General features: G+C 35.5%; 1 protein-coding gene, 1 long non-coding RNA gene and 1 pseudogene across 3 annotated transcripts; 2 read left to right on the forward strand and 1 right to left on the reverse strand.

Moving 5' to 3' along the window:
• Positions 1-1,233: 1,233 nt before the first annotated feature.
• Positions 1,234-8,072, forward strand: LOC18439810 (ribose-phosphate pyrophosphokinase 1). 2 transcript variants are annotated; one of them, XM_020670862.2, is made up of 9 exons: positions 1,234-1,651; positions 3,704-3,877; positions 5,370-5,618; positions 5,882-6,025; positions 6,125-6,292; positions 6,672-6,741; positions 6,847-6,928; positions 7,099-7,258; positions 7,560-8,072. In XM_020670862.2, the coding sequence occupies exons 1-9, from the start codon at positions 1,553-1,555 to the stop codon at positions 7,578-7,580; spliced, it is 1,167 nt and encodes a 388-aa protein (XP_020526521.1). In that variant the 5' UTR covers positions 1,234-1,552; the 3' UTR covers positions 7,581-8,072. The 2 variants fall into 2 exon arrangements, with proteins under 2 accessions (XP_020526521.1, XP_011625436.1); XM_011627134.3 differs by lacking the exon at positions 7,560-8,072 and having other exon boundaries at positions 7,099-7,298.
• Positions 8,073-10,206: 2,134 nt separating this feature from the next.
• LOC18439811 (G-type lectin S-receptor-like serine/threonine-protein kinase LECRK4) lies at positions 10,207-20,479 on the forward strand (annotated as a pseudogene).
• LOC148782684 (uncharacterized) lies at positions 15,580-17,457 on the reverse strand. The gene is made up of 2 exons (XR_016052740.1): positions 17,358-17,457; positions 15,580-16,151 (listed from the first exon to the last, which is right to left on the reverse strand). It is a non-coding gene; the product is annotated as an uncharacterized LOC148782684 (long non-coding RNA).
• Positions 20,480-24,857: the final 4,378 nt, after the last annotated feature.

Genomic DNA, 24,857 nt, shown 5'->3' on the forward strand with positions numbered 1-24,857 from the left:
GAAATGTGATCCAACCCATATGAAACAATTTTTTTTAAATAAAATAAAATAAAAACAATGAAAAAGCTTTCTCGAAATTGACCCTTATTCTCTAGCACATAATCGTCAGAAAGAAAAAAAAAATTGGCCTTCCCAAACCGATGGCTATGCACTTTCCAATACCGGCCCCACTGTTCGAAAAGTGACCACGAAAGAAGATGAGGGGTGCTTCCGGTATTCAAATTTGCTTTTTGGGGTATTTTTAGTCAATAATATAAATATGAGTATGCCTTGGGAAATTGGAATAGTTGAAAATGAGTAAATTATTAAAGGGTGCGGTTTTATATAAGGTTGCATCTTTAAACAATCCAATTAAACCGCACCTTCAAATTTTATCATAATTTATAATTTTATTTTAAAAAATTACTAGAATTATCATAAAATCTATTTTCATATCTAATTAGAAAATTTTTAACTCCAAATGGTTAAAATCAAGTAGATCTATAGACGTATGAAATATTGAAAATAAAAGATTTAGATATTTTTGGGATTCAAATTTTTTTTTTTTTTTTTTTTCATATTCATATATCTTAACATCAAGATGATCAATTAGAGGGTTTTCAACATTTAAACAACATTTTCGATATATTTTTGAGGTGCATTTATAATTCTACACTTTAAGGTTGCAACCTAATATAAACTTTTCCCATTATTAAAAATTAGCTAAGCTCACGCAAGTAGAAATGAGGGCTTGGCAATAAATATATATTTTAAATATAACTTGATTTTAATTTTTAGAGAACATATAATCTTTAACATGGAGATCATGAATATGAAAAATAAAATAACATTTTAAAATTAAAAATGATAATTATATTAAAAAACATTTGGGCCGTTAGTTACAATTGTTTTGAGTGTTATAATTTAAAGAGATTGCAATATTAAACAATCAATTAAGATATACCTCCAAATTTTATCATAACATTTAAGTTTGGTGTAAAAAAGTCTTAGGATTATATTAAAATCTTTTTTTATATCTAATTATAAGATTTCAACTCTAAAAATGGTTAAAATCAAGGAAATCTATAAATATATGAAAATCTTGAAAGTGGATGGTCTAGATAATGTGTTGTAAAATGCACTACTCTAGAATTGGAAATCTTTTTTTTTTGTCTTATATTCATACGTCTCGATGACCAATTGGAAGGTTTTCTAATATAAAAAAAAAATTTCTCATGAATTTTAGAGTTGCATATGTAACTCTAGATTATAAAGTTGCAACCTTATATAAACTTTTTTCTAATTTAAAATAGGCGTAATACTAAAAATGTGGGTGGCCTTACCATTTGCCCCCATTAAATGCAGGTTTTACACATATGGGACCGCATCTAACCGTAGTTCCACAAAGGCCTCTGCTCTCTCTCTGTCGCTCCCAAAGCTTCCCTCCCTTTTCTTAACAGCTGTTTATAGGAAGTCCTAACCCTATAAATTGCGGAAGAAGGCCTTTCTTTCCTTTTTAACAGTGCCTCTCTGCCTCTCCCCCTCCCCTGAACAGCTTTATTGAACAGTTGTAATGGCGGTTGCTTCCTTCTCTGCTCCGCATTCTTTATTCCTCACCAGGAACTCGGAGAGTCTGGGAGCTTGCAAAACCGCTTGTCGATGTGCTCCTGTGGTGAGGCTTTTGTTTTTGTTCCATATGTGTTTTTTTTTTTTCCTGGTTTTTTTGACACGTTTTTGTGAATTTCTTTTAGTTTATTTGTTTCTTCTTGTTGTTATTGATATGAATTGATTCTATCTCTTTACTTTTTTTTGTTTTGTATTTTTTATTGTTTTATAAGTAATTGTTCTGTCTCTTATGGTTTCGTTGTTTTGCTTACGCCATTAGATTGATTGCCGAATTTTTCGAGCCTCTGGAAACAAAACAAACTAGTATTTTTTATAGTTTACCTGCAAGAAAAGAAAGGATGGAATTTGGAAGGAATACATGCGAGGAAAGTTAGGTTAGTTCGAATAGGCGATAAGATGAGGGAAAATAGAAGGCCATGTACAACTTAATCCTAATCAAGCACTGATAAAGAATTGAGAATTGGTTTAAGTGGAAGGTTCTGAAAGGGGATGGAGGGCCAAAAGGGCGTAATACAGCATTTGTTAGGAATGGCGATTTGTTTAAGTGGAAGGTTCTAAAAGAGCATGGGGAGGGCCAAAAAAGACATGGATGGAATGGTGAAAAGGACTGGTAGTGAGAAGAGATATGATGACTTTATGGTCGAGGATATTTGTCCTAGATAAAGCAGAGTGGCATAACATGATTTGTGTTGCTAATCTCAAATAATCGGGATAAAACTCGGATGATGATGATGATGATGATGATGACATTGGTGGTGGTAGTGGTGGTGGTGGTGATGATTATGGTGGTTAATATTTACCTATGTAGAAAAGCCTTTTTATGTTTTTATTTATTTATTTATTCCTCGTTTTGTATTTGAATTTGATCCATTCGAAGTTATTTTTGGTTTTAGATTGGTCATATAGAAGTCGGTGAATGTGCATATAGCTAGCTGGTTAGCCTTCTTCTTTCTCGGTAGAATTGTACACACTGATCTTTTTGAAAGGAACAGAACAATAGAATAGTTTGGAGCCATCAGTATCAGCACTCAATACATCGAGCATTGTATTTAAATTTTTTTTAGTTCTTCAAATTTAATTCAAAAGCTTGCATTATGGAGGCCATAGAGCGTTTAGTTCGTATTTCTGCGAAATAGAATAGTTTCACATTTTGCCCCCCCTATGCGAATACAAGGTGATGAACCCAATTTGCTGAAGTTCTTGTATGGTTGTATAAACAAATGCAGGCTTCAAAATTTGAAGCTTCTAATAACAAAATCCTGATGCAAAACTACTCTCTTGGTGTCTTTTGCTTCATTGTGGTAAGTATTGTCGTTGATCCACTTCACTATGTGGGGCTATGAATCACATGGAAGTGAGAGAGGCAACTCGAGAAGATGGGATTTATCGCCTCAGAAAAAACCTCAGTCCATATTCAAAATTGGACTTGTAGTAGTATGAATATGAGCTTATGATTTCTTAGTATTGGGCTTTGGGGACTCTCTATTTCTTCTCAGGAAGAAGAAGTTAATGGAGGAAAATGGATTGGGATTGGTTTCTATCGGGATTCACCCTAAGATTGTTCTTTAAGTCTTGTTTCCGTATCTCATTTGCTTATATTCTTCCACTTATTCTTATTCTCCATGATGTCTAATTTCTTGAAATAATTGTCTATTTTAGAATAAATTTTTTTTTGGGTAATTTATTTTAGAATAATTTCTCTAAGTAAGCATGTCATATGTTAGCTGAACTATATCAGTGAAATAATCCATAGGGGCACCGGTTAAGATTGCTCGCGATAAATCTGTCAGTCCTTTCTGGGTGAATTTTGTGTTTAATACTTCATAGCGCATGCATTTTTCTTTTCTTTTTTCTGCTTTATTTTTTCATTAGGTAGCTAACCATTTGGTGTAGTTACGAATTCTATACCCTTTTACCGATTATGCTTTGAATTTTTATTTGTGTTTAGTTTGTAATTACACAATAGAATTTTATAAGCTCTTGGTTGCTCATACACACAAACTTATATTTCAAATTCATTTAACAGTTTGAGAATTTGTTACTGAGCCTGGGAAAGAATCTCCTTTTTCTTAATTTTCTGCACTTTGTGTTTCCCCAGAGGTACCAGTTGGCCAATTCTCTGCAGTTTTCGAATGGAAGACCATGCATACCGGTGTATAAAGATCAGGACATACCGGACCTGTTAGTTAATAGGCATTATCAGGACATGGTCCAAAAGTGTGATACACGCCTTCGTATATTCTCGGGCACTGCAAATCCTTCACTATCACAGGTTTGTCTTTCATCCGTTAGTTTTTCTTCGTACTTTAGAATATGGTCGTGTTACCCATTCAACAAATAGAAAAAAGAATATGGAAGTGACCGCGAAAATGTTGAGTATAGAACTTAAGATGATTGTCATTTCAAGAATGCAAATGTCATATTATAGTTAAGGCTAAATTCTTGTTAAGCAGCATCTCCTAAGTAAGTTTTATTCTCTCTCTCTATTTTTTTCAACTTCCAATTTTTTGTTGGATGGTTTGTGGCTGCATGGTGCAGTGGTTGATTGATGCATTTTATTTTTTGGGGTGTCTATGACTTTATGATTTGTATTAGTTTTACCACTGTTTACTTCTACAATAAGATTCTTTGTATTAGTTTTACCATTGTTCACTTCTACAATAAGATTCTCCTTATATATTTGTATGAAAAAGGAAGATTCTATATAATCTTTGCATGACGAACATGGATAGGCCTAAACTTATGTCCATTGTATCTATATTGCTTACCAGGAAAAAAGAAAAAACACTTGCTGCGAAACTTGGATACAATATGATTTTATTTGTGATTCTCTTTTACAGTCGTTTATAGTTGGCGCTAACAGTTTCTATCTTATTCATATAGGATAAAGAAACTTCATCTGGACAGGCATGTGCGATCTAGTTTGCAGCAGTGCTTAGTTTAGTCCATTTGTGGTGTGATTATACCCTTTTTTATTACTATTTCTTTAATCATGTATCATTTATATGCATCAGTGATAACGATGACTTGCTTCCTGTAATCAACCAAATTCAAAATCTTCTAGTAATGAACAAATCTCTGGTGATGACTGTTGAGGATAGATGCAAGAAATGTGATGGGATAGATTGATTTTGTATTGGCATTATTTTTTCTTTGCTAGTTTCAGTTACTGCATCTATTTCTACTTGATTCAAGTTGGGGTCTCCTCCCTACATGAGCCTTTATATACATCCAGACCTGAGAGATGTTTAAAATGCTCTATTTCAACTTTCCACTAAAGACACTTAGTGTATTTGCGATTGTTTCTTTTTGAGGAGTGTGTTGGAATCTGCCAAAGCCTTTACAATAAATTTTAAGGACATTCATCTTTGTTACATCTTCTAGAGGGTTTGTTACTACTAGAATTCTTTTGTCGTTTTAGAATATATTTTCATATCTATGGGACCCTGCGTATCTGATAGAAGGATCCCATACAAGTTCAGACCGACAATTGTTTTTATAAGTTGTATGTACCATTTTTGTGCTTTTTTACCCTTTTTTAGCTCCATCATGGGTTAGCATGGAGTATTTGAAGTCCTATGGTGTTACATATTTGAAAATCTTATGTTGGTTTCTCTTGCTATCTTCTGAAGTTTTATACTCTATTATGCTTATTGTTTAATCCAATTAGTGGCTTTATATTTGTTTTGCATTGGCCGGCCCCAATTAATTGGGAAAAGGCTAAAATGATGATGATTATGATATTTGTTTTGCATTGCATCTAGGAAATAGCATGCTACATGGGTCTAGACCTTGGGAAAATAAAAATCAAGAGGTTTTGCGATGGTGAGATTTATGTCCAGTTGCAAGAGAGTGTGAGGGGCTGTGATGTCTTTCTGGTGCAACCAACCTGCCCTCCAGCGAATGAGAATCTTATGGAACTTTTGGTTATGATTGATGCTTGTCGAAGGGCATCTGCAAAAAATATTACGGCAGTTATTCCATATTTTGGATATGCCAGAGCCGATAGAAAGGTATTACAATGCGCCTCTTTCGTTTTTAGCATAACACTAAAGTTGTCAAAGGAAGCATTAATTATTAAAACAATCACTAAAATGAAATTATTGCACATGCCATGTCAAACTTCATTTGCTTGTCTGCAACTCTTGTTTCCTTATCTTTCCTTTCTTTGAGGCTTCTTCTGTCCCATAGTATAGAGATTCTGTCTTCTCATATTGCCAATTTTTTGTTGAAGATGTGCTTAACATCATGTCCCTTTTACTATTTCCATTTTCAGACTCAGGGGCGCGAGTCTATTGCCGCAAAACTTGTTGCAAACTTGATAACAGAAGCTGGTGCTAATCGTGTCCTTGCTTGTGATCTTCATTCTGGACAGTCAATGGGATACTTCGATATACCAGTTGATCATGTCTATGGACAGGTGGGTTTGCCACGAATGTCATATGGATGATGTATATTCTCAAATTTATTTGAATGATAGAAGCTATATATTGATTTGCCTTTTTCTGCGGTGTTTCAGCCTGTAATTTTAGATTACCTGGCAAGTAAGATGATTTCCTCAGATGACTTGGTAGTTGTTTCACCTGATGTTGGGGGTGTTGCTCGAGCACGTGCTTTTGCTAAAAAGTTGTCTGATGCTCCTTTGGCCATTGTGGATAAAAGGCGTCCGGGACATAACATGGCTGAGGTATAAATGACTATTTTAAAGGATGCCAATGTTACAATTTGTCAGTGTCAATGTTCATGCATAAAATAACTTTGTAATCAACGACCTTTATACATGCTAAGGCAAGTGGAAACTTTATTTCGTTTTCCTCTTTCTTTTCCTTCTTTCTTTCTTTTTCATTCATTCTTTCTTTCTTTTTGATAAGCAACACTTTTGTTCCTGTTTCTGGTTGGATTGCATGTCTTAGAGACATTCTTTGGGTATGAATTGTTTGTTTTTGTATAAGTGGTATGAACTATATGTTCAGTTCATCATCTCTATGACTTGCCACGTACACTAACGATTAAGTCATTTAGCATCCAATTCCTCACACGATCTTTGTTCTACATTTATCACTCAGGTCATGAATTTGATTGGTGATGTCAAAGGGAAGGTTGCTGTCATGGTGGATGACATGATTGACACTGCAGGTGAGTTTGCTCAGAGAGAGAGAGAGAGAGAGAGAGAGAGAGAGAGAGAGAGATGCATTCTAACTAGGAGTGAAATTAAATTGTGGTGTGTATGTGGTGAATTAGGCACGATTACCAGTGCTGCATCTTTGTTGCACCAAGAGGGGGCTAGAGAAGTCTATGCATGTTGCACTCACGCTGTTTTCAGGTATTCCCTCCCTCACTCTCATCATATGCTCGTCTCTCCTCAAGTCTAATTATTGTCATCATCGTTATCCTCCAAGAAAATGAATAACAGTCATTATAGTCTTCATCATCGTTATAATTATTTTTTTGATAATGCTTTAACCACCAAACTTTGAACTTTGAACTCTGCAGTCCACCGGCGATTGAGAGGCTGTCTGGAGGCCTCTTTCAGGAAGTGATTGTCACTAATACGATCCCCTTAGCAGAGAAAAACTATTTCCCTCAACTAACTGTTCTATCTGTTGCAAACCTCCTTGGTGAGACCATATGGCGTGTTCATGATGACTCCTCTGTGAGTAGCATCTTTCAGTAAAAAATCTTAGCTTCATCTCCGTCTCTCTACACTAAGCCTTCCCGATCTATTTTTCCTTTTCCTTTTCTTTCTTTTGGGGTTCGGCTCCTTGGTTTATTGGTAGGACTCGAAAGCTGCAAATAAATTTCCAAGGTTTTATCCCAGTTTTACCAAAGAAAAAACAAGAAAAACTAGCTTACCCACACAGAAAAGCGAGAAAAAAATTAAGGGACAAACTCACAAGAAGTAGATCTCCTTGGGTCATCAGTTGGTGACACTGTTCATGTATTTCTGTTTACAGTTGGTAAAATTTCTAGGTTAGCTTCATTGCCTATTGGATCGGCAACTCACAGTTATGGGAGTTTACTGTCGCTTGACCCCTTTATTTTGCCATTGATTTTCATTACAAATCTTCTAGAATAGCTTCAGAGTCAAAATTAAGCAGATGGGTTCCTTAGATGGAAGGATAAATTATTCAGAAAAGAGTACGAGAAATTATGGAGGGCATTTTTGGCCACTGGTAAGATGTTTCGTTGGAATGACTGAACGATGAAATTGAGCTGAGTAGTCAGGACTATACCATGCTTTTGAAGCCGATCAAGATTAGAATGGATGCTCCAGATTTCCAAGAAGCAAATGTGTGTCGATCAATCTTGATCATCCGGTTGCATCAAATGAAAATTTGTACTCTGATTGACAAAGCATGGCCGGTCTGTCATTTTGTAATTATTACTGCATTGAACTTTCTAATTTATGTATGTGAAAGTTTTATCATGATTCATAGCAATAAAAACAGTGTGAGTTTTTACACCCAGTTTGTTTGCATATCCTTCATTTTCTTTTTACCCCTTCAGAGAAGCACGCAGTAAGGCTGTTTACCTTTAGTACAAAAGTTCATAATCAACGGTAATTCTCTGATGTGAAATAGGGGAGCTGGGTTTGCGCCATTGAATGTGTTCATAAGTTCTAAAAGATTTTCCTCTTACATTTTGTGTAGAACTGGCACACCCCATCCATTCGATTTTACATCAGACAGCTTGAGGCGTTTAGGATCTTTATGTATGAATGGTAAATCTTATGCAATCACAATTTTTATAAGGGTGCAGTTGGCATACGGACACCTTCGTTGGTGTAGAGGTGCGGTGCCCTTCAAATTTTATGATGGTATATAATTTTGATGTAAAATGTTATTAGGATTATCTCAAAATCTATTTTTATATCTAATTATAAAATTTTAAATTTAAAAAATGGTTAAACTAAAGTAGATCTATAAACATATGAAAATTTTGAAAATGGACGGTGTAGATAATATGTTGTAAAATGCAATAATATTTATGAGACTTAAAATCTTTTTATTTCTCGATGTCGAGATGATCAATCAAAAGGTTTTTCAACATTAAAACTACCTTTTCCAATGAATTTTTTTAGGGACATCCGTAGTTCTAAGTTATATGGTAGCATCCTTGGATAAACTTTTTCTGTAGTCAATCAACAATCTAAACTATTTACTAGTCAGTTGATCCTACAAAATTGGGAAGAGTATTTCATACACCAGTGGTGTATGGTACATGTCACAACACCAGATCACCTCGGCCGTCTGTTATGTGGATTGATGGGTACATGTCACACCACTAGAGCAACTCTGCCATCTGTTATGTGGATTGATGGGAACACCTCGGCCATCTGTTATGTGGATTGATGGCAAAGATTCACTGTAGTTACCAAATATTATATTCGTGTGGTTTTGGTTATCTTACCTACACGCCTATCCATTGAATATAGTGTGTGGCGTTCCGTACACCACTGCTGTGCGCCACTCGTTCATGCCATATATACTTGGCAGAGTTTCCGTAAGTTAGTTGACTCATCCGCACATGTGTGTTCAGTCTTACCTCTAAAATCTATGTTAAAGATGGATTTTTTATCTAAATTTTTAGTGATTCATGATCAAGGCCGAGGTGATTATTAATATTAAATAAAATAAAATTTAACATGTATGTTTTTGGTCTGTGCATTTTTTACACATCCATCTTAAATATGAATGTTTGAAGGTCAGCAGGTTATTTGGGACTTCAAAATGAGTATTTTTATAACCATAAATTTTGAGGATGTAATCTCTTCATGCATATACTAACTTTAAAAGAAGAAAAGTGTCTGAACAAAGATAATATCCTAAGACTTTTCAAATGGTGAAGAACCCACAATTCAATTATCTTAAAAACAATGAGACGGTAATTTGTAGGGTCCCAAAATTTTAGATCCAAAATGGTACAATATGCTGCTCTCTTTACACACCTATGCTTCTCTCTGTAAATCCAATCCTCTCGCTCTATCTATGCTCGCCCATATATATAGCACAGGGACAAAACCAGAGCACTTCATTTATATTGGGGTGTGGTTTGCTTGAGGTTGCAAAATTAAACAGCACCCCAAAACTTGATCATGTGATGCAATTTTGTTGTCAAAATTTTTGAGGATAGTGTGAGAATATATTTTTATCTTTAATTATAAAATTTTCAATTTAAAAGATAGTTCAAATCAAATGGATCTATAAATGGATAAAAAACGTAAAAATGGACACTCTAGATAGTGTGTTGCGAGATTTTGGTACTTGAAATCCCTCTTTTTCTCCATGTCTTTACATCTTGATGTCAAAATGTTCAGTAAAATATTTTTCTAGCATCAAAAAAACATTTTCGAAGGATTTTAGAGGTGGAGATGTCAACTTTTCCTTTACACTGTATTCGCTCTCTGTGGTCTACAGAGGCCCACTTCTATTTCCTTGGATATTCATTGGGTAGGTTAGCCTTGTTAAAACGGATTTAAATTTCAAACCTTTGACCTCTCCTCATGGAAATAGGGAGACGAACGCTTCTAATTCTATGCAAACACAGGGTATTTGTCCTTCGACACTTTCCCCCTGCCCTCATGAAAGCGATCAGTAAGAAATGAAGATCACAAAGGAAACGAAAACTTCATGCATCGACCCTTTAAATATTCAATTCATAAATAACTTCTGCAACAATGGCGCCTTCTCTTTCACTCATCTTCTTCCTCTCCTCTGCCTTCATCATTCTTTAGCTCAACCCCAGGCAAACATGGTTCCAGAAGCCATTCTCAACTCTTCTGTTGAGAGTAATTCAAGTTTGGTCTCTCTTTCTGGTGAATTTGCATTTGGGTTTTACCCGATTGCGCCGGACCAATTCCTTAGCTGAGGATATAACCTTAGTTTGGTCGAAACACAGAGGTGAACCAGTTCAAAATGGATGGACGATTCAGTTTATGATAGATGGCAAGCTCGGGTTCACTGATTTAGTGGGCAATACACCCTGGCCCCCGCCCTGCAAATTCAGCAACAATGCTTGATACTGGTAATTTCATGCTTAACTCTAGCTCTGATAATCTATGACAAAGTTTTGATTTCCCCACTGATACTTTACTACCAGGCCAAGAATTACGCAAAGGACGGTCTTTATATTCCAATCGAATGGAAAATGACTATGGGCCTGGTAGATTCTTGCTAGAGTTGGAGGATGATGGCAATGTTGTTCAGTACCCTAAAGGTCGTCAAAACCCTGATTCAACATATTATAAGAGCGGAACAAATAGAGCGTCATATGATGTTCTGGTTTTCAATAGCAGTGGACCTCTTTACCTCATGAACTCGATGAATCAGTTAAGGAAGAATATTTTGTCCAAAGAAGTTGACTCGCCTGAACTTTATCACCTGAGGGCCACACTTGACAGTGACGGGATTTTCCAGCAATACTTTATCTGGAAAAATCGAGGCCGTAAAAAATGGAATGCATTCTCAAGATTTCCAAGTGATATTGGCCCTTGTGAGGTGCCTGGGGCTTGTGGGGTAAATGGTTATTGTGTCGTGGATCAGGATCGGAAGGCTAAGTGTCAATGCCCTCGTAAGTGTTCTTTTGTTAACCATAGCTATCAATTTGGTGGCTGCAAACCAGATTTCATTACTGGGTGCATAGATTATAAAAGATCAGAGTACACAATTATAGAGTTGGACAATCTTAACTGGCCAAATGGGGATTATGAGCTGCTAGAAATTGATGAAGGGGAATGGATCAAAGCTTGCATGGAGGACTGCTTCTGTGATGCTGCCATTTACGGAGATAACCAATGTTGGAAAAAGAACGATGCCATTGATTGATGGGCGAGATGATGGCAGCCTTGGGGGGAAGGTTCTCATAGAGGTCACAAAAATGTAACAAAAAGACAAAATATTCGTCATTGCAGGTGGGTTTCTAACAGGCTTCACTGCAATTCTTTGTATATTCTCTAATGCTCGTGTTGTTACAAAAAGGGAAAGGTATCTAAGGGTCCCAAAGAGTGTAGAAACCATAGAGACCAATCTAATATCATTCAAATATGTGCAATAACAAGAAGCCACAGACGGGTTCAAGGAGCTTCTGGGGCATGGATCATTTGGGAGTGTTTACAAGGGGGTCATGGATTTGGGCCATCGGGTAGAAATTGCAGTAAAGCAATTGGATAAGCTGTTAGACAGAGGAGAGGAGTTCCGAACTGAGTTAACTGTGATTGGACGAACCCATCACAAGAACTTAGTTCGATTACTGGGTTTCTGTGATAAGGGAGATCAAGGACTTCTCGTCTATGAATTCATGCCCAATGGCTCTCTTGCTGACTTCCTCTTTAGCTCAACTAGACCATAGTGGGGCTAATATATCCAATTAGCTTTTGGGATAGCAAAAGGGATCATGTACCTGCATGAAGTGTGTGAATCCCAAATCATACATTGTGATATTAAGCCACAAAACATACTTCTTGATGAGTTTTACACCCCAAAGATCGCAGACTTTGGGATGGCAAAGCTATTACAACTCGATCAAACACGAACAGAAACAGATATTAGGGGAACCAGGGGTTATGTCGCCCCAGAGTGGTTCCGAAACTCTTCAATCATGCCAAAGGTAGATGTCTATAGCTATGGGATCATGTTGCTTGAGATCATATGTTGCAGGAAGACGTTGGATCTTGATCAGGGCTGTGTAAGGGAAGCCATCTTATCAGAGTGGGTCTATGATTGCTTTCATAAAGAGAAGATTCATGTGCTGGTAAAGGAAGACAGAAGCCTTGGGAGATCTACAAATGTTTGAGAGGATGGTTAAGGTGGGTTTATGGTGTATTCAAGAAGACCCATCTGTGAGACCTTTCATGAAGATGGTTGTTCAAATGCTTGAAGGGATTACAGAAGTTGCCATGCCACCAAAATCCCTTATGAGCATGTAATTTTGTTGTGTTCATAAATATTTGGCTTCTTGTATTTCTTTGTAGTACATTGCTCCTATCCATATTTTGGCTATGTTTTCCCCTTATTTTTGGGGTGAGGTTAATGCAGTCACAACAATAATAACAATTTTAATTACCAAGAGTAAAAGCAATTTCTGCACAGTATGCAAACCATTTGGATTGGGAGGGCAATGCCACTTCAGATTGATTGGTAGTCTTTTGTAAATTTTATTGGGCCCTCTCAATAACACATGAAAGCAGTGCTTTAAAAAATCAGAATTTGGGCCCGAATCGGCTAGATTCTGATTCTCAGGTCTGAAGAAAGATAAAAAAAATTGGAAATTTGAAAAGTAGAGTCCTCATGATCTTCTCTTTTGCAGAACTAGGACAAATGCTGAGATCTTACTCATGATTGTGTACATAATTGGCTGGACACAAAATACTCAAATAGTTAAATGAAACAATAAATTGAGTGCAATTAGGTTTGCAAAACAAAATTATACCAAGATAACATAAAGATTTTCATGGTTGACGTCAAACGGCTAACTCCATGGCCTCAGCGAACTGAACTTCAGTATTTGTGAGTATGAAATTTTTTGGTTATAAGAGATGTACGTCTATCTAAACATCGGTAGAGCTCTGGGCCCCTTTCCTATATCTGCTCTCCAGGCTAAAAAAAGAATGGAGATTTAGAAAATTGTAAGTAGTGCTAGTGGGATGGATATACCAATACCAAAATAGGGATTCTAAATTTTTAACAAAAATATTAATTTTAACACAAATTTGAGGTCGCAGAAATAACCACTATTCTCAATCCAATTTAGTTCACAAGACGACCTTCTAACCTAATACGAACAAAATAATTCTACAAATATAATAACTCATGAAAGCATTCAACCACACATTTAAGTATTCAACCATACATTCAAAAGACGCTACTTTTCTATCGAGAGTGAGACATGTACTCATAAAAACACTTGGAATTGTTCAAGAGCAGTGTTGAAGTTGGAGAAGACTATGATTAAGCGTTATAATTGGTTGGGTGGCCCAGTCTTAGAAAACTAGGGCTTGGCCTATAAGTCGAGCCTGGCCTAGGGTCATGACATGGTCGGTCGAGTCTGTCAGGCCTGGCTTTGACAGGTTCAGGGCCTCTTTGGTCAGGTCTAGACTAGGCCGGTCTTGGGACGGTCCTATAGGGACAAGGGCCAGCTTGTCAGGCTAGGGCCAAGGCTATCCAGTCCCAAGACGGGCCTATTGCCAGCCACTTGGCCCCTAATCCTATGTCCCTTTAAGGTGACCGGGGCAAGTTTAAAACATCAGGCAATTCTAATGTAAAAAATATAAAAAGCTTTGAAATAAATAGGAGCAATGGGATTTTAGGGTTTTTTCATCACAGAACTGATCTAATTCTGTATCCAGGTTGACTCACACATGTCCCAAGTATGCTCGCCAATTTTCTAAGATCTAGTGGTGACTTAACGTATGGATATGGATATATATGATGCATATTAGTATGGATATGCATTTATATGGATACATATCTCTTGATAAGATTAGGATATGGTACATATCTCTAAATAAGATTAGGATATGTATAAGTATGATACATATATCTTGATAAGATTAGGTGGTGTCTATCCATAACCATTGGTATTTATCTTTCACGATTACTCGCCGTATATTTATACGAACTCTTTTATATTATTGATTAAGCAATTTAATAGAGTTCTCTGCAATATTCCGAAATAATCTTCAATGGAGGCCTAAGGCCCAAACATATAGAAATACAGTTTGGGTGAGTCTGAGTTAGATTGAACCAGTGGTTTAAAAAGTAGATTGGGCATCCCAAGAACCCATCCGGATCGGTGAATCGACGATTTAAATCGGGAATCGGCCGAATTGATTGGAGTCGGCAATAAAAAATCCAAAAAAATAAAATAAAAATCATTATAAATGTTGATTTTAGGAATCCAATAAGAAATGCAGTACTACATTATTAACTTTTTTTTTTTTTCATAAATATGCGAATATTGAGATGTTATTTCCTTGTATGAATTTATGTTAACCATTAAATTTATATTGCACAAAAGAAAAATTATAGAATTATCATGGATAAAGTATATAATAATATATAGACTACAATAAAGAATGGATTAAATTGATGAAAAAATGGCCACAAAAATATCGAATTGGTAGAAAACCCTAATCCACTAGAAGCAACTCAAATTATTACAACCAAACTAACTATAATCTATAATTATTACAGCCTAACTAACTATAATATTATATACTAAAATGGAAATTGTTGGTTTATATTTTATAATTATTTTAATATACAGGTAATAACAAATTCAAAATATCTTATAATATCATCTAATTTAAAATATATTATTGACAACTGTAAGAAAAAATAATATATTACATAATTTATAATATAAATAAATTAATAAATAAAATACAAGATTTGGTTATCAATGTAGAAATTATTAGAATGCATACCAATTTTTGAAATAACACTTTCATTTTTCAAAAATCTAATTTTTTAAATTTTTAGAATAAATTTTGTGGAAGAGATTGTTAGTAGAGAGATATTTCAAATGTCCTCATTGTATGAACCCTATCTTTAAATTAATATTCCTAAATTTATGTTAAAAACCACCATGTTATAAAAATAAAAAAATATAATTAGACTATTTATTCCTAAGTTAAAAGTAAATAAATTAACAATAGGCATTCATATATAAGAGACAAACAAAAAACTAACATACTTCAAACCTATGTCGTATTACCTTTACATATCTAATTTAAGCTTACGATAATCGCAGCTCAAATGCCTTCAAGCCTATATTGTATTACTTTTACATATCTAATTTAAGCTTACGATAATCGCAACTCAAATGCATGCTTGAAAATACAATAATCGCAACAAATGCGTGCTTGAAAGCCTGCCCCACTCAAATGCGTGTTTGAAAAGCCTGACCAGGTTTGAAGTAGGAGTACAAGACGGACATGATAACCGACTACACTACAACACCACTTGTTGTCCGACCTTTTATAATAAAAAGCTATATTATATTACCTTTTCAAGCCTAAGCACTATACTGAAATCCCACATCGCAAAAAAAAAGAGAAGTTTGACGTCAATAAAACCCTCCTCAATACCGTGTTTTATCGTGTGCTTGAAAAGCACCATCAAGCATGCGGTTGACAGAGGTAACACGGCCTGGTCATAATCCAAAATGTCCTCTAACCCGGCCACATCATAATCCATGCCGTGAAATGCTCCGTTCTGTGACGTCATAATTTGTCTTGAAATGCCCTTTAACACGGCCACGTCATAATCCAAATCCAAATGCCCTCTAACATGGCCACCTCATAATCCCAATCCAAAATGACCTCTAACATGGCCATGTCATAATCCGTTCTGACATAGCCAATGTCACACCCCAAGAATTTACAGTACTGTTATTCCTGAGATGTGACAGACAAAACATATATACATCTATTGATAGGAAAAATTTACAGTGGCGAGGTCTTACATAGTAAGTAAAGAAAGCTAGCACAACAACAGTATCTTCCAAGGTTGATCTTGACTAGCACTCAAAATGAATCCGTAGTTATCCTGAAAAAATGTTTACCATAGTTTGATGAGTTTGGCTACTCAGTAAGTGATCATCATAATCCTAAAAATAATCATGATTGAAAGATATCAATATTTTTCAAAATGAGATCTATTAATAGAAATGCATCAACAATTTCACTTTCAATAATTGCATAATTAAGTATAATCCGAGTAATTGAAATGCTTATAACACTTTTAACGACAGTACATAATTCAAAGGATTTCACAAAATACCCTACTGGCGTTCCAAGTAGGTCACATATATACCCCATCAGCGTCCTGATGGGTCCACTTAATCCCTATCGGCGTCCCAGATAGGTCCACTTAATCCCTGCAGGTCCACTTATACCTCACCGGCGTACCGGATGAGTCCACTTAAACCCTACCGGCGTCCCAGATAGGTCCACTTATACCTCACCGGCGAACCGGATGAGTCCACTTGCATACTTAAATTATTTCTAAATCTCTTTAAACATTCGAAAGCAGCAATATCATGTACTCAACATATCATTGAAACCATTAATATGAATTTCACTTAAACCATTAATAACAGTCACTCTCTATAACATTTCAAAAATAACCAATCAAATATTTTGGGCTCAAATTTAGAAAGGTAGCAGTTTGTAAAGGCATTCTAGCGTAATTGCCAATTTAATATGTATAGAAAAACTCTTATAAAAATTCAAGAATACGGAATTATCACAATTTATGGAATATCAATTCACAAATAAACATTTCACAATAATACTATAATCAATTGAAAAAAATGTCAATTTTTAAATAATAAGGCAGTCATTTGCACATGAATTTTACAATGTCTAAATATTCAAAACAGTAGAAAGAAATATCACAATTTTACTAAAAGCAGAAATATCACATTTATTTCTAACAATAGACAAGAAAAATAAATAAATTTATTTTTCTAATTTACAGCATTCAAAATTTTTAACATAGATAAAATATCACAATTTTTATTAAAAAGATTATTTTTCAAGATAATGAGGTCACGTGCGCATAAAATTTATCGCGCCTAAAATTCATGATAATAAGCAGAAATAATTATTTCATTTTATTTTTAAAAAGAATGGATTATTTTTCGAGCCAATGAGGTCACTTACACACAAAACTGATAAAATAAAGATCCTAGACGGAAATATCACTATTTATTAAAAATAAACTATTTTTCAGAAAGACGATGTCACTTACCCACAATTATTTGAGAGGGAGCTTCCGATAAAAATTTTCGGTTCGAGAGAGAAGTTCACTGTGTTTCGACCAGAGAGAGATCTCAAAGTTTTGTTTTAGGGTGGGAGTGATCACATCCCCTATTTAAATTCTTATAATGTATTATTATATTATTTTCTTACGCTCTACCTCATACCTGAGGTGTCGCGTTAAAAGCAAACGTTTATCGTACGAAAACCACGTCCGCTAAAGGACGCTGCCAGCTGCAAGCAGCAGGAGGCAAAAGCGGGGAAAGGAAAAAGTAAAGGCAAGCAAATGTTAATTCAAAGCAAAAGTCTTTGAAAACAGTGATGATCCCCAAGGACCATCATACTTAAACAGAACATCACCTATTTATAAACATATTTTCTCCTTTTTTTTTTTTTTTTTAAATTTCAGGATTGTTACAGCCAATGCCCTCAAACACGGCCACGTCATAATCCAAATCCAAAATGCCCTCTAACACGGCCACATCATAATCCCAATCCAAAATGACCTCCAACATGGCCATGTCATAATCTGTTCTGACACGGCCACAATACCCTCTAACACTGCCACGTCATAATCCATTTTGTGACGTCTTAATCAGCCGTGATGCCCTCTAACACGGCCACGTCATAATCCTGTGAAATGCCCTCTGACACGGCCATGTCATAATCCGTTCTGTCTTAATCCGCTGTGATGCGCTCTAACACGGCCACGTCATAATCCTGTGAAATGCCCTCTAACACGACCATGTCATAATCCGTTATGTGACATCATATGCCATTTTGTGCTCGTCCGGTTCCTGGTTTCTTGTTTTGCGCATGGTTCCTGATTTCTTGTTTTGAGCTAGAATCGGGCGGTTTCCTGTTTTGAGCTGGAATCAACACGGGTGACCGATTCTCGTGTCGAATCGTCAGAGTCCGCGCTGAATCGACGATTTTTAAATCACTAGATTGAACCATTTTTAACAAGAAAATATGAAGTTTTGAAACACCGGGCAACTTGTGTGAGTTAAATATTTTTGTTGTTTTTTATTTTAATTTAAGCAGTAATTTCTCATTAATAAAAGGAGGCTACCTCCAAATTACAATTACAAAGGAGAAGAAATAGAGAAATAATTCCTATTTTCTAAAAAGTTTTATAGGCTCCCAAACCGAGTCATCTCAATTAAACTCGACTAATAGGCTCCCGATCCGAGCCAAGTCTAATAAACTCGCCATTTTTCTTGACACTGGTCAAGAGAGGACTGTTCGCTTCTCTCATGGACTAGTCAAGTACGCTTTTGGAAAGATCATACTAAGACTAGTGGAAGGAATCAAACTTGAAAGCACTCGTATCAAGGAATAAAGACAGGAAACTCTCACAAGCATCCTTTGAGCCCTGTTTCTAAGTTGTTAACCTTGTAACTTTCTGAGTATTGGGTTTCTCCTTCCTGAGGACTTTGCATTTGGGTTTTACCCATTTGAAAACCAATTCCTACTTGAGGGCCACTCTCGATAGTGATGGAATTTTTCGGGGATACCATTGCCGAAAAACCCAAGGATCATGGAACAAGTATTCAAGTATCCCTGAGGGTACAGAGCCCTGTGATGTGCCGGGGTTTGTGGCGTGAATTCTTACTGTGTTGAGAACAAGGGTAAGCCTAGTTGTCACTGCCCAACCAAGTTCTCTCTTCTTCATGATAAGTATCCTTTTGGTGGTTGTAAACAAGATTTCACTATAGGCTGTGTAGATTATAAGAAATCAGACCCTGTATCGTTTGAGAAGCTCGACGGCGTCGATTGGCCCAATCAAGATTACGAACAACAGTCAGATATGGATGAAAACGAATGCCAGAAGGCATGCGAGGCTGATTGCTGGTGCCACATCGCCATTTATCGAAACAAAGAGTGTTCGAAGAAGAGGATACCATTGATGGATGGCAAAAAAAATATTACAAATGGTGCAAAGGCTCTCATCAAAGCTTCAGATAGGAGAAAGAAGATTGATGACGGAGGCAAAAGCGTAGCAGGTTGGATTCTTGTGGGCTCCTCTGCATTTCTTTTATTTGTCTCTGTGGCTGCTATTGCATTTAGTAGTCTTAAGAAAATAGGATTTCTCATGGCCCCAAATAGCGAGGAGACTGGCAACTAATTTGATATCATTCAAATATGTGTAATTGGAAGAAGCCACATATGGGCTCAAGGAGGTTCTTGGCCATGGCTGGTTCGGGAGTGTTTACATTGGATTTAGGACACGTCGCGGTAAAACGATTGGACAAGATTATTGAGAGAGGAGAGAAGGAGTTCCAGACTGAAGTGAGAGTGATTAGCCGAACCCATCACAAGAACCTAGTTCGATTACTTGGTTTTTGTGAAGAGGATGATCAGAGGCTTCTTGTTTATGAATTATGCCTAACGGGTCTCTTGCAAACTACCCCTTTGGACCAAGCAAACCAAGTTGGGACGGAAGGATTCAATTAGTGTCCAGGATTGCAAGAGGGATCTTGTATTTACGCGAAGAGAGTGAAATCCCGATTATTCACTGTGACATTAAGCCACAAAACATTCTTCTCAATGATTCCTATACCCCAAAGATTGCTGACTTTGGGCTGGCTAAGCTCTTGCAACATGACCATACCTGAACAGAGACCAGTATCAGGGGGACAAGGGGGTACGCAGCTTCGGAGTGCGTTAAAATGTTTCGATCTCGACAAAGGTGGATGTTTACAGATGCGGGATCATGTTGTTTGAGATCATATGTTGTAGGAGGAGGATGGATCTTGATCAAAGCCAAAAGAGGCAAGTGATTTTATCAGACTGGGTTTACGATTGCTTCTTTGAGGGGAAGGTGCACAAGCTAGTAGAGGGAGATGAGGAGGCACTAGGTGATCTAAAACAGGTTGAAAGAATGGTAAAGGTGGGATTGTGGTGTATTCAAGAAGACCCAGATGTGAGGCCTTTCATGAAAATGGTGATCCAAATGTTGGAAGGGACTATAGAAGTTGCTGAACCCCCAAAATTTTCCTACAGTATGAAACAATGAGCATATGTTCTATGCAGTGCAAGTACAGCTACGTTGTTCATTCAAAAGTTTCTATCATTTTGCTGCAGCATGTCTTGATTACTAAAGTGAACCCCTTGTAAGAATGGCACCTAAAGTGTCTATTATACAGAAAAATAATTTATTCTGAATAAAGATTTCAAATTATTGTGAATTACTCTATCATAGACAAACTGAACATTCGAATGAGGCCTTTAATTACTGTAAACTGTTTGTCACACAGAATCATGAATAATCTCAATTGGGTATTTCTTTATTTGAGAGCCGAGTTTGTTAAATCCTGTGATGTCCTACTGTTGTTGCAATGTATTAAGCATATAACGTTTGGTCTCTTGCTAGTGGTTAGGATGAAATTGGCCAAACACTAGTGCCCAAGGTCCGAATCATAGATAAACATCTCTAATTGTTTTTACGTTTAGAAAATTGGTGAGTCAGACTAGAATTGCCCGGTTCGACTCACAAATCCCTATGAATCGGGTCACTTGTCCTAGTTTGGAGGAAAATCTCTTTGTAGCGAACCATCGGTTTTTTCCTTTTGCAAGAAAGAGGTGATTCCCAATTTTAGAGCAATATTTCGGAAATCACCTGTTTGTCATGTTTCATTTATGCTTTTTAGTCCATTTGAGGCTCATTGTGAGCCATTTCGCTCCCAAAGAGCTTGAAGCCAGTTGCCTTTCATATATTTACATGATCTATAGCTCTATTTTTTGAATTAAAGCTCCATTTTTTTTTTCAATTGAAATTTTAAAAATCGGGTTTTTCTCGATTTTCAATTCTGATCTCTTTCATTTCTGGATTCAATGCAAAAAATTCTTGGTTTTTCAACACTAATAATCTTAAGGTAGATCTACTACGGGTACTTGGCCATTTTTCATCCGATATGTGTGAACTTCACTTCTACATGTTTTTCTTTTCAACAATAGATAATTTTAATAAAAGAATGTAGATTTTAATGAAGTTGGGAATTATTTAAGATTTAGACGTTATCTGCTGGACAACAGCTAGATTGTGCTTCTAATCTTAAAAAAAAACTCTCTTATCTATGAGTTTAATTTCATCCAACTACATAGTATAGTGACATGTTCTTTCACAAACTTAAACTCATTTTTAAGAACTTTTGGTGGTTAATTTTTCCATGGATTTGAGGTGGATCACCCTGAATCTGGCAATCTGACTCGCCATTTGTGTTCTCAAAAGACCAATTTAGCAACTGGTTCCAGTATTTTATGAAATCTGAGTCTGTCTTCCGGTTTGCTAGGGGATCCAATCATAGTGAAGTAGACTATCTCAACCGAACCGGCGTCTCTAGCCAGTAAGCCATAGGTTTCAATTTAGATAAGGCGATTCAGATCCGACTCTCCAATTTTATAAAAGGGAAATTTATAGATAGATTTTATTTTATTTTTTATATTTTAAAGTAGCCTTGTATATTTCATATTTAATGCTTTTAAGTTCTGTTTTGAGAACATAAAATATTATACATATATATATATATATATATATGAAAAACACTAGGCGTTATGGAAAACACTACGTAACGCCTATAGGTGAAAGTTCATCGCACGGTCACGATTGTCCGGTAGTGTTTCATTTTTTTTCTACAAATCGGAATGATCTGAAATTTAGAGCGTGTATTCATAAAAAATATTGGAATCTTCGAAAAATATAACAAAAATATTTTACATGAAAAAATTGACCAAAATACCCCTAAAACTTTTGGGAGTATTTTTTGTCAATTTTTTTGTGGATGATTTTTTTTATATTTTTGTTAAATGCGCCTCAGTAAGATGTAAATACCCTCCTAATTTCAGATCATTCTGATTTATAAAAAAAAAAAAAAAAAAAACATAAAACACTACCGGACAATCGTGATCGCGCGATGAAACTTGGACGGTGATGAGAATAGGCGAAATCACTATTTATTTTCGTTTATAGGCGTTAGGAAGACTTTTTATATATATATATATATATATATATATATATATATATATATATATATATATATATATATATATATATATATATATATATATATAAGAGCTTTTTGAGAGAAGATGTCATTATCCAACGGGTAGAAAATAGCTACCCACCTCTTAGGATTAGAGGGCAATATTTCTAAAAGATTCAAGGAGGAGGCCGAATGTACCTTGAGTGTTTATATCTTTATATCTTAGTTTTTTTAGTTTAATTTACAGTAACGTTGATATTGTGTTTTGTCATTCTCATATATCTTGCTGTATATTTTTTCTAACCTTAAATTTAACGGTCTGAAATTAACACCAGCACCCTTTATGCATGCGCATATCCACCCTCCATTGTAACCCCCATTAGTATTCCCAACTCCGCCTCCTCTCTCTCTATTATCAAATATTGGTGATTGAGTTGACAAAAGAACTTAGGCATGTCAGAATAATAAAGAGTTAAAGGGATGAAATTGATTTTCGCAAATTTATCTCATGAAAATAAATTTTTGGTTTGCCACAACTTTTGTTTATCTGATAATGCTGAAGAAATCAGGTGCTCATCTCTCCAATGAAAGTACTTATCTGCCCAATTTTTGTTTATCTGATAATGCTGAAGAAATCAGGTGCTCATCTCTCTAATGAAAATACTTATCTTCCCAATTTTCCGCTTTTGAATGTAGGTTAAAAATCTTATCTACCCAATTAAAGTACTTATCTTCCCAATTTTCTCATAAAGGGTAAAAATCTTATCTACCCAATTAAAGTACTTATCTTCTCAATTTTTACTCTCTGGGACATACATAGAGGATAAGAATTCATCAGCCCAAGTTCTTTGACTTTTGAATTGTGTTTTTTCTCCATGTTTATTACCCCACCCATAAAAGTACAAAATATATATATATATATATATATATATATATATAAAAGATAAAGAGGAAACTTTGTTTCTTTCCTCTCACCAACGAGTAGCTTTTCCCCTGCCCTGGTTGATTATTTATTCTGAGTTAATATTAAATATGCTTGCATATGGTATGCCGTCTTGGTAACCGAAGGATTGCGTTTTTATCCTTTAACGCCCTTAGGATGTCGTTATCAGTGAGCAATACCCTATCATTTGGAACAAGAAGTTCTGCAAAGTAAGTTTTGCAGAGTAAGTATCGCCCTCAAAAAAAAACAATCTGAACTAGCAAGTAGGTCCGTTCTTTTGCAATAGAAACAAGGGACCTTTTTTAATAATGCTGTAATTTTAGAGATAGAGATAGAGTTATTGTTGGAATTTTAAAGAGTCAAAACTCCTGATATTTTTAGAGAGTCAAAACTTTTGATATTTTTAAAAAAAGACCCATTTAATTATTGCTGAAATTTTAGAATCCACGTGGTTATTTCTTTATATTGATTGCCAAAATTTAGCTTTTTGGTATAGGGCAAGATTGATATGCTTTTAGTTTTGTTTTTTCTACTTCACTGTCAAAATTTCAGCTTTAAAACTTTTTATTGTGATGGAAAATTTCTATGGTAACCCCGTATCCGTGTGTTATTTTGGAAATTTGGAGTTTGTTAATCTCCTGTAAATGATGGAGCTTGAGGAAGGTATGTTATTTAGCTTTCTTTTCTGGTTTTCGATTCGAGATCAAATTGCTGCTTTGAGATGTACAATTTCTTCTCTCCTAGAGTAACTATTTGATGATGTTGAGACATTTGTGTTTTATGAGAGCTGCATAGCAACATTTGTAAATCTGCTCATTTAAATGAGCCTTAGAGCTCCAGAAAGTGCCATTGCTACTCTCATTTGATATATTATGACTTAAGCCCTATAATTATGTTACCTGACATAACCAAATCTTCAGAAATGGAATCTGGTGATAGTAGTGTGAAATAAACATATTCACGGATGCTATGAATCCATGTCAAGTATGGCTTGATTTGCATCAAGTGACTTTTAAAGGGCTTGTTTGCATTTATATTTGAGAGAAGGCAAGTTTGAATGCTTGTGAGTGACTTTTTTTTCTTGTGAAACATTGACCAGTATTTCCTTCTTAAGAATACCTTTACACTGTTGTGATAGAGCATTTACAAAAACTTGTAGTAGTGAACTACGAGTCTGAATATTGTATACCTATAATATATTTTTTAGGTATAGGAGGGACATATCTTACACACAATGCTGCTATTCATCGAGTTTGGGTACTTATGGCCTGCTATTGGTGGGCACCTAGTTATGCTTTCGGGGATTCACCCAAAGGGAGGGTATAGATTATATAGGGACTTATTTCTCAGTAGCAAAATTTTTATCTATTAGGATCATCTTGGCATTAGTTGCATATTATGATTTAGAATTATTTCAGATCGATGTCAAAATAGCTTTCTTAAATAAAGAATTAAAAGAAGATATATATATGAAACAACCAGAAGAATATGTAATTAATGGCCAAGAAGACAAAGTATACAAACTTAAGAAATCTTTATATGATCTAAAACAGTCTTCTAGGCA

This window comes from Amborella trichopoda, chromosome 3 (genome assembly GCF_054954075.1).
Source record: "Amborella trichopoda isolate Santa Cruz 75 chromosome 3, AtrichopodaSantaCruz75HAP2 v2.0, whole genome shotgun sequence".
Lineage (NCBI taxonomy): Eukaryota > Viridiplantae > Streptophyta > Magnoliopsida > Amborellales > Amborellaceae > Amborella > Amborella trichopoda.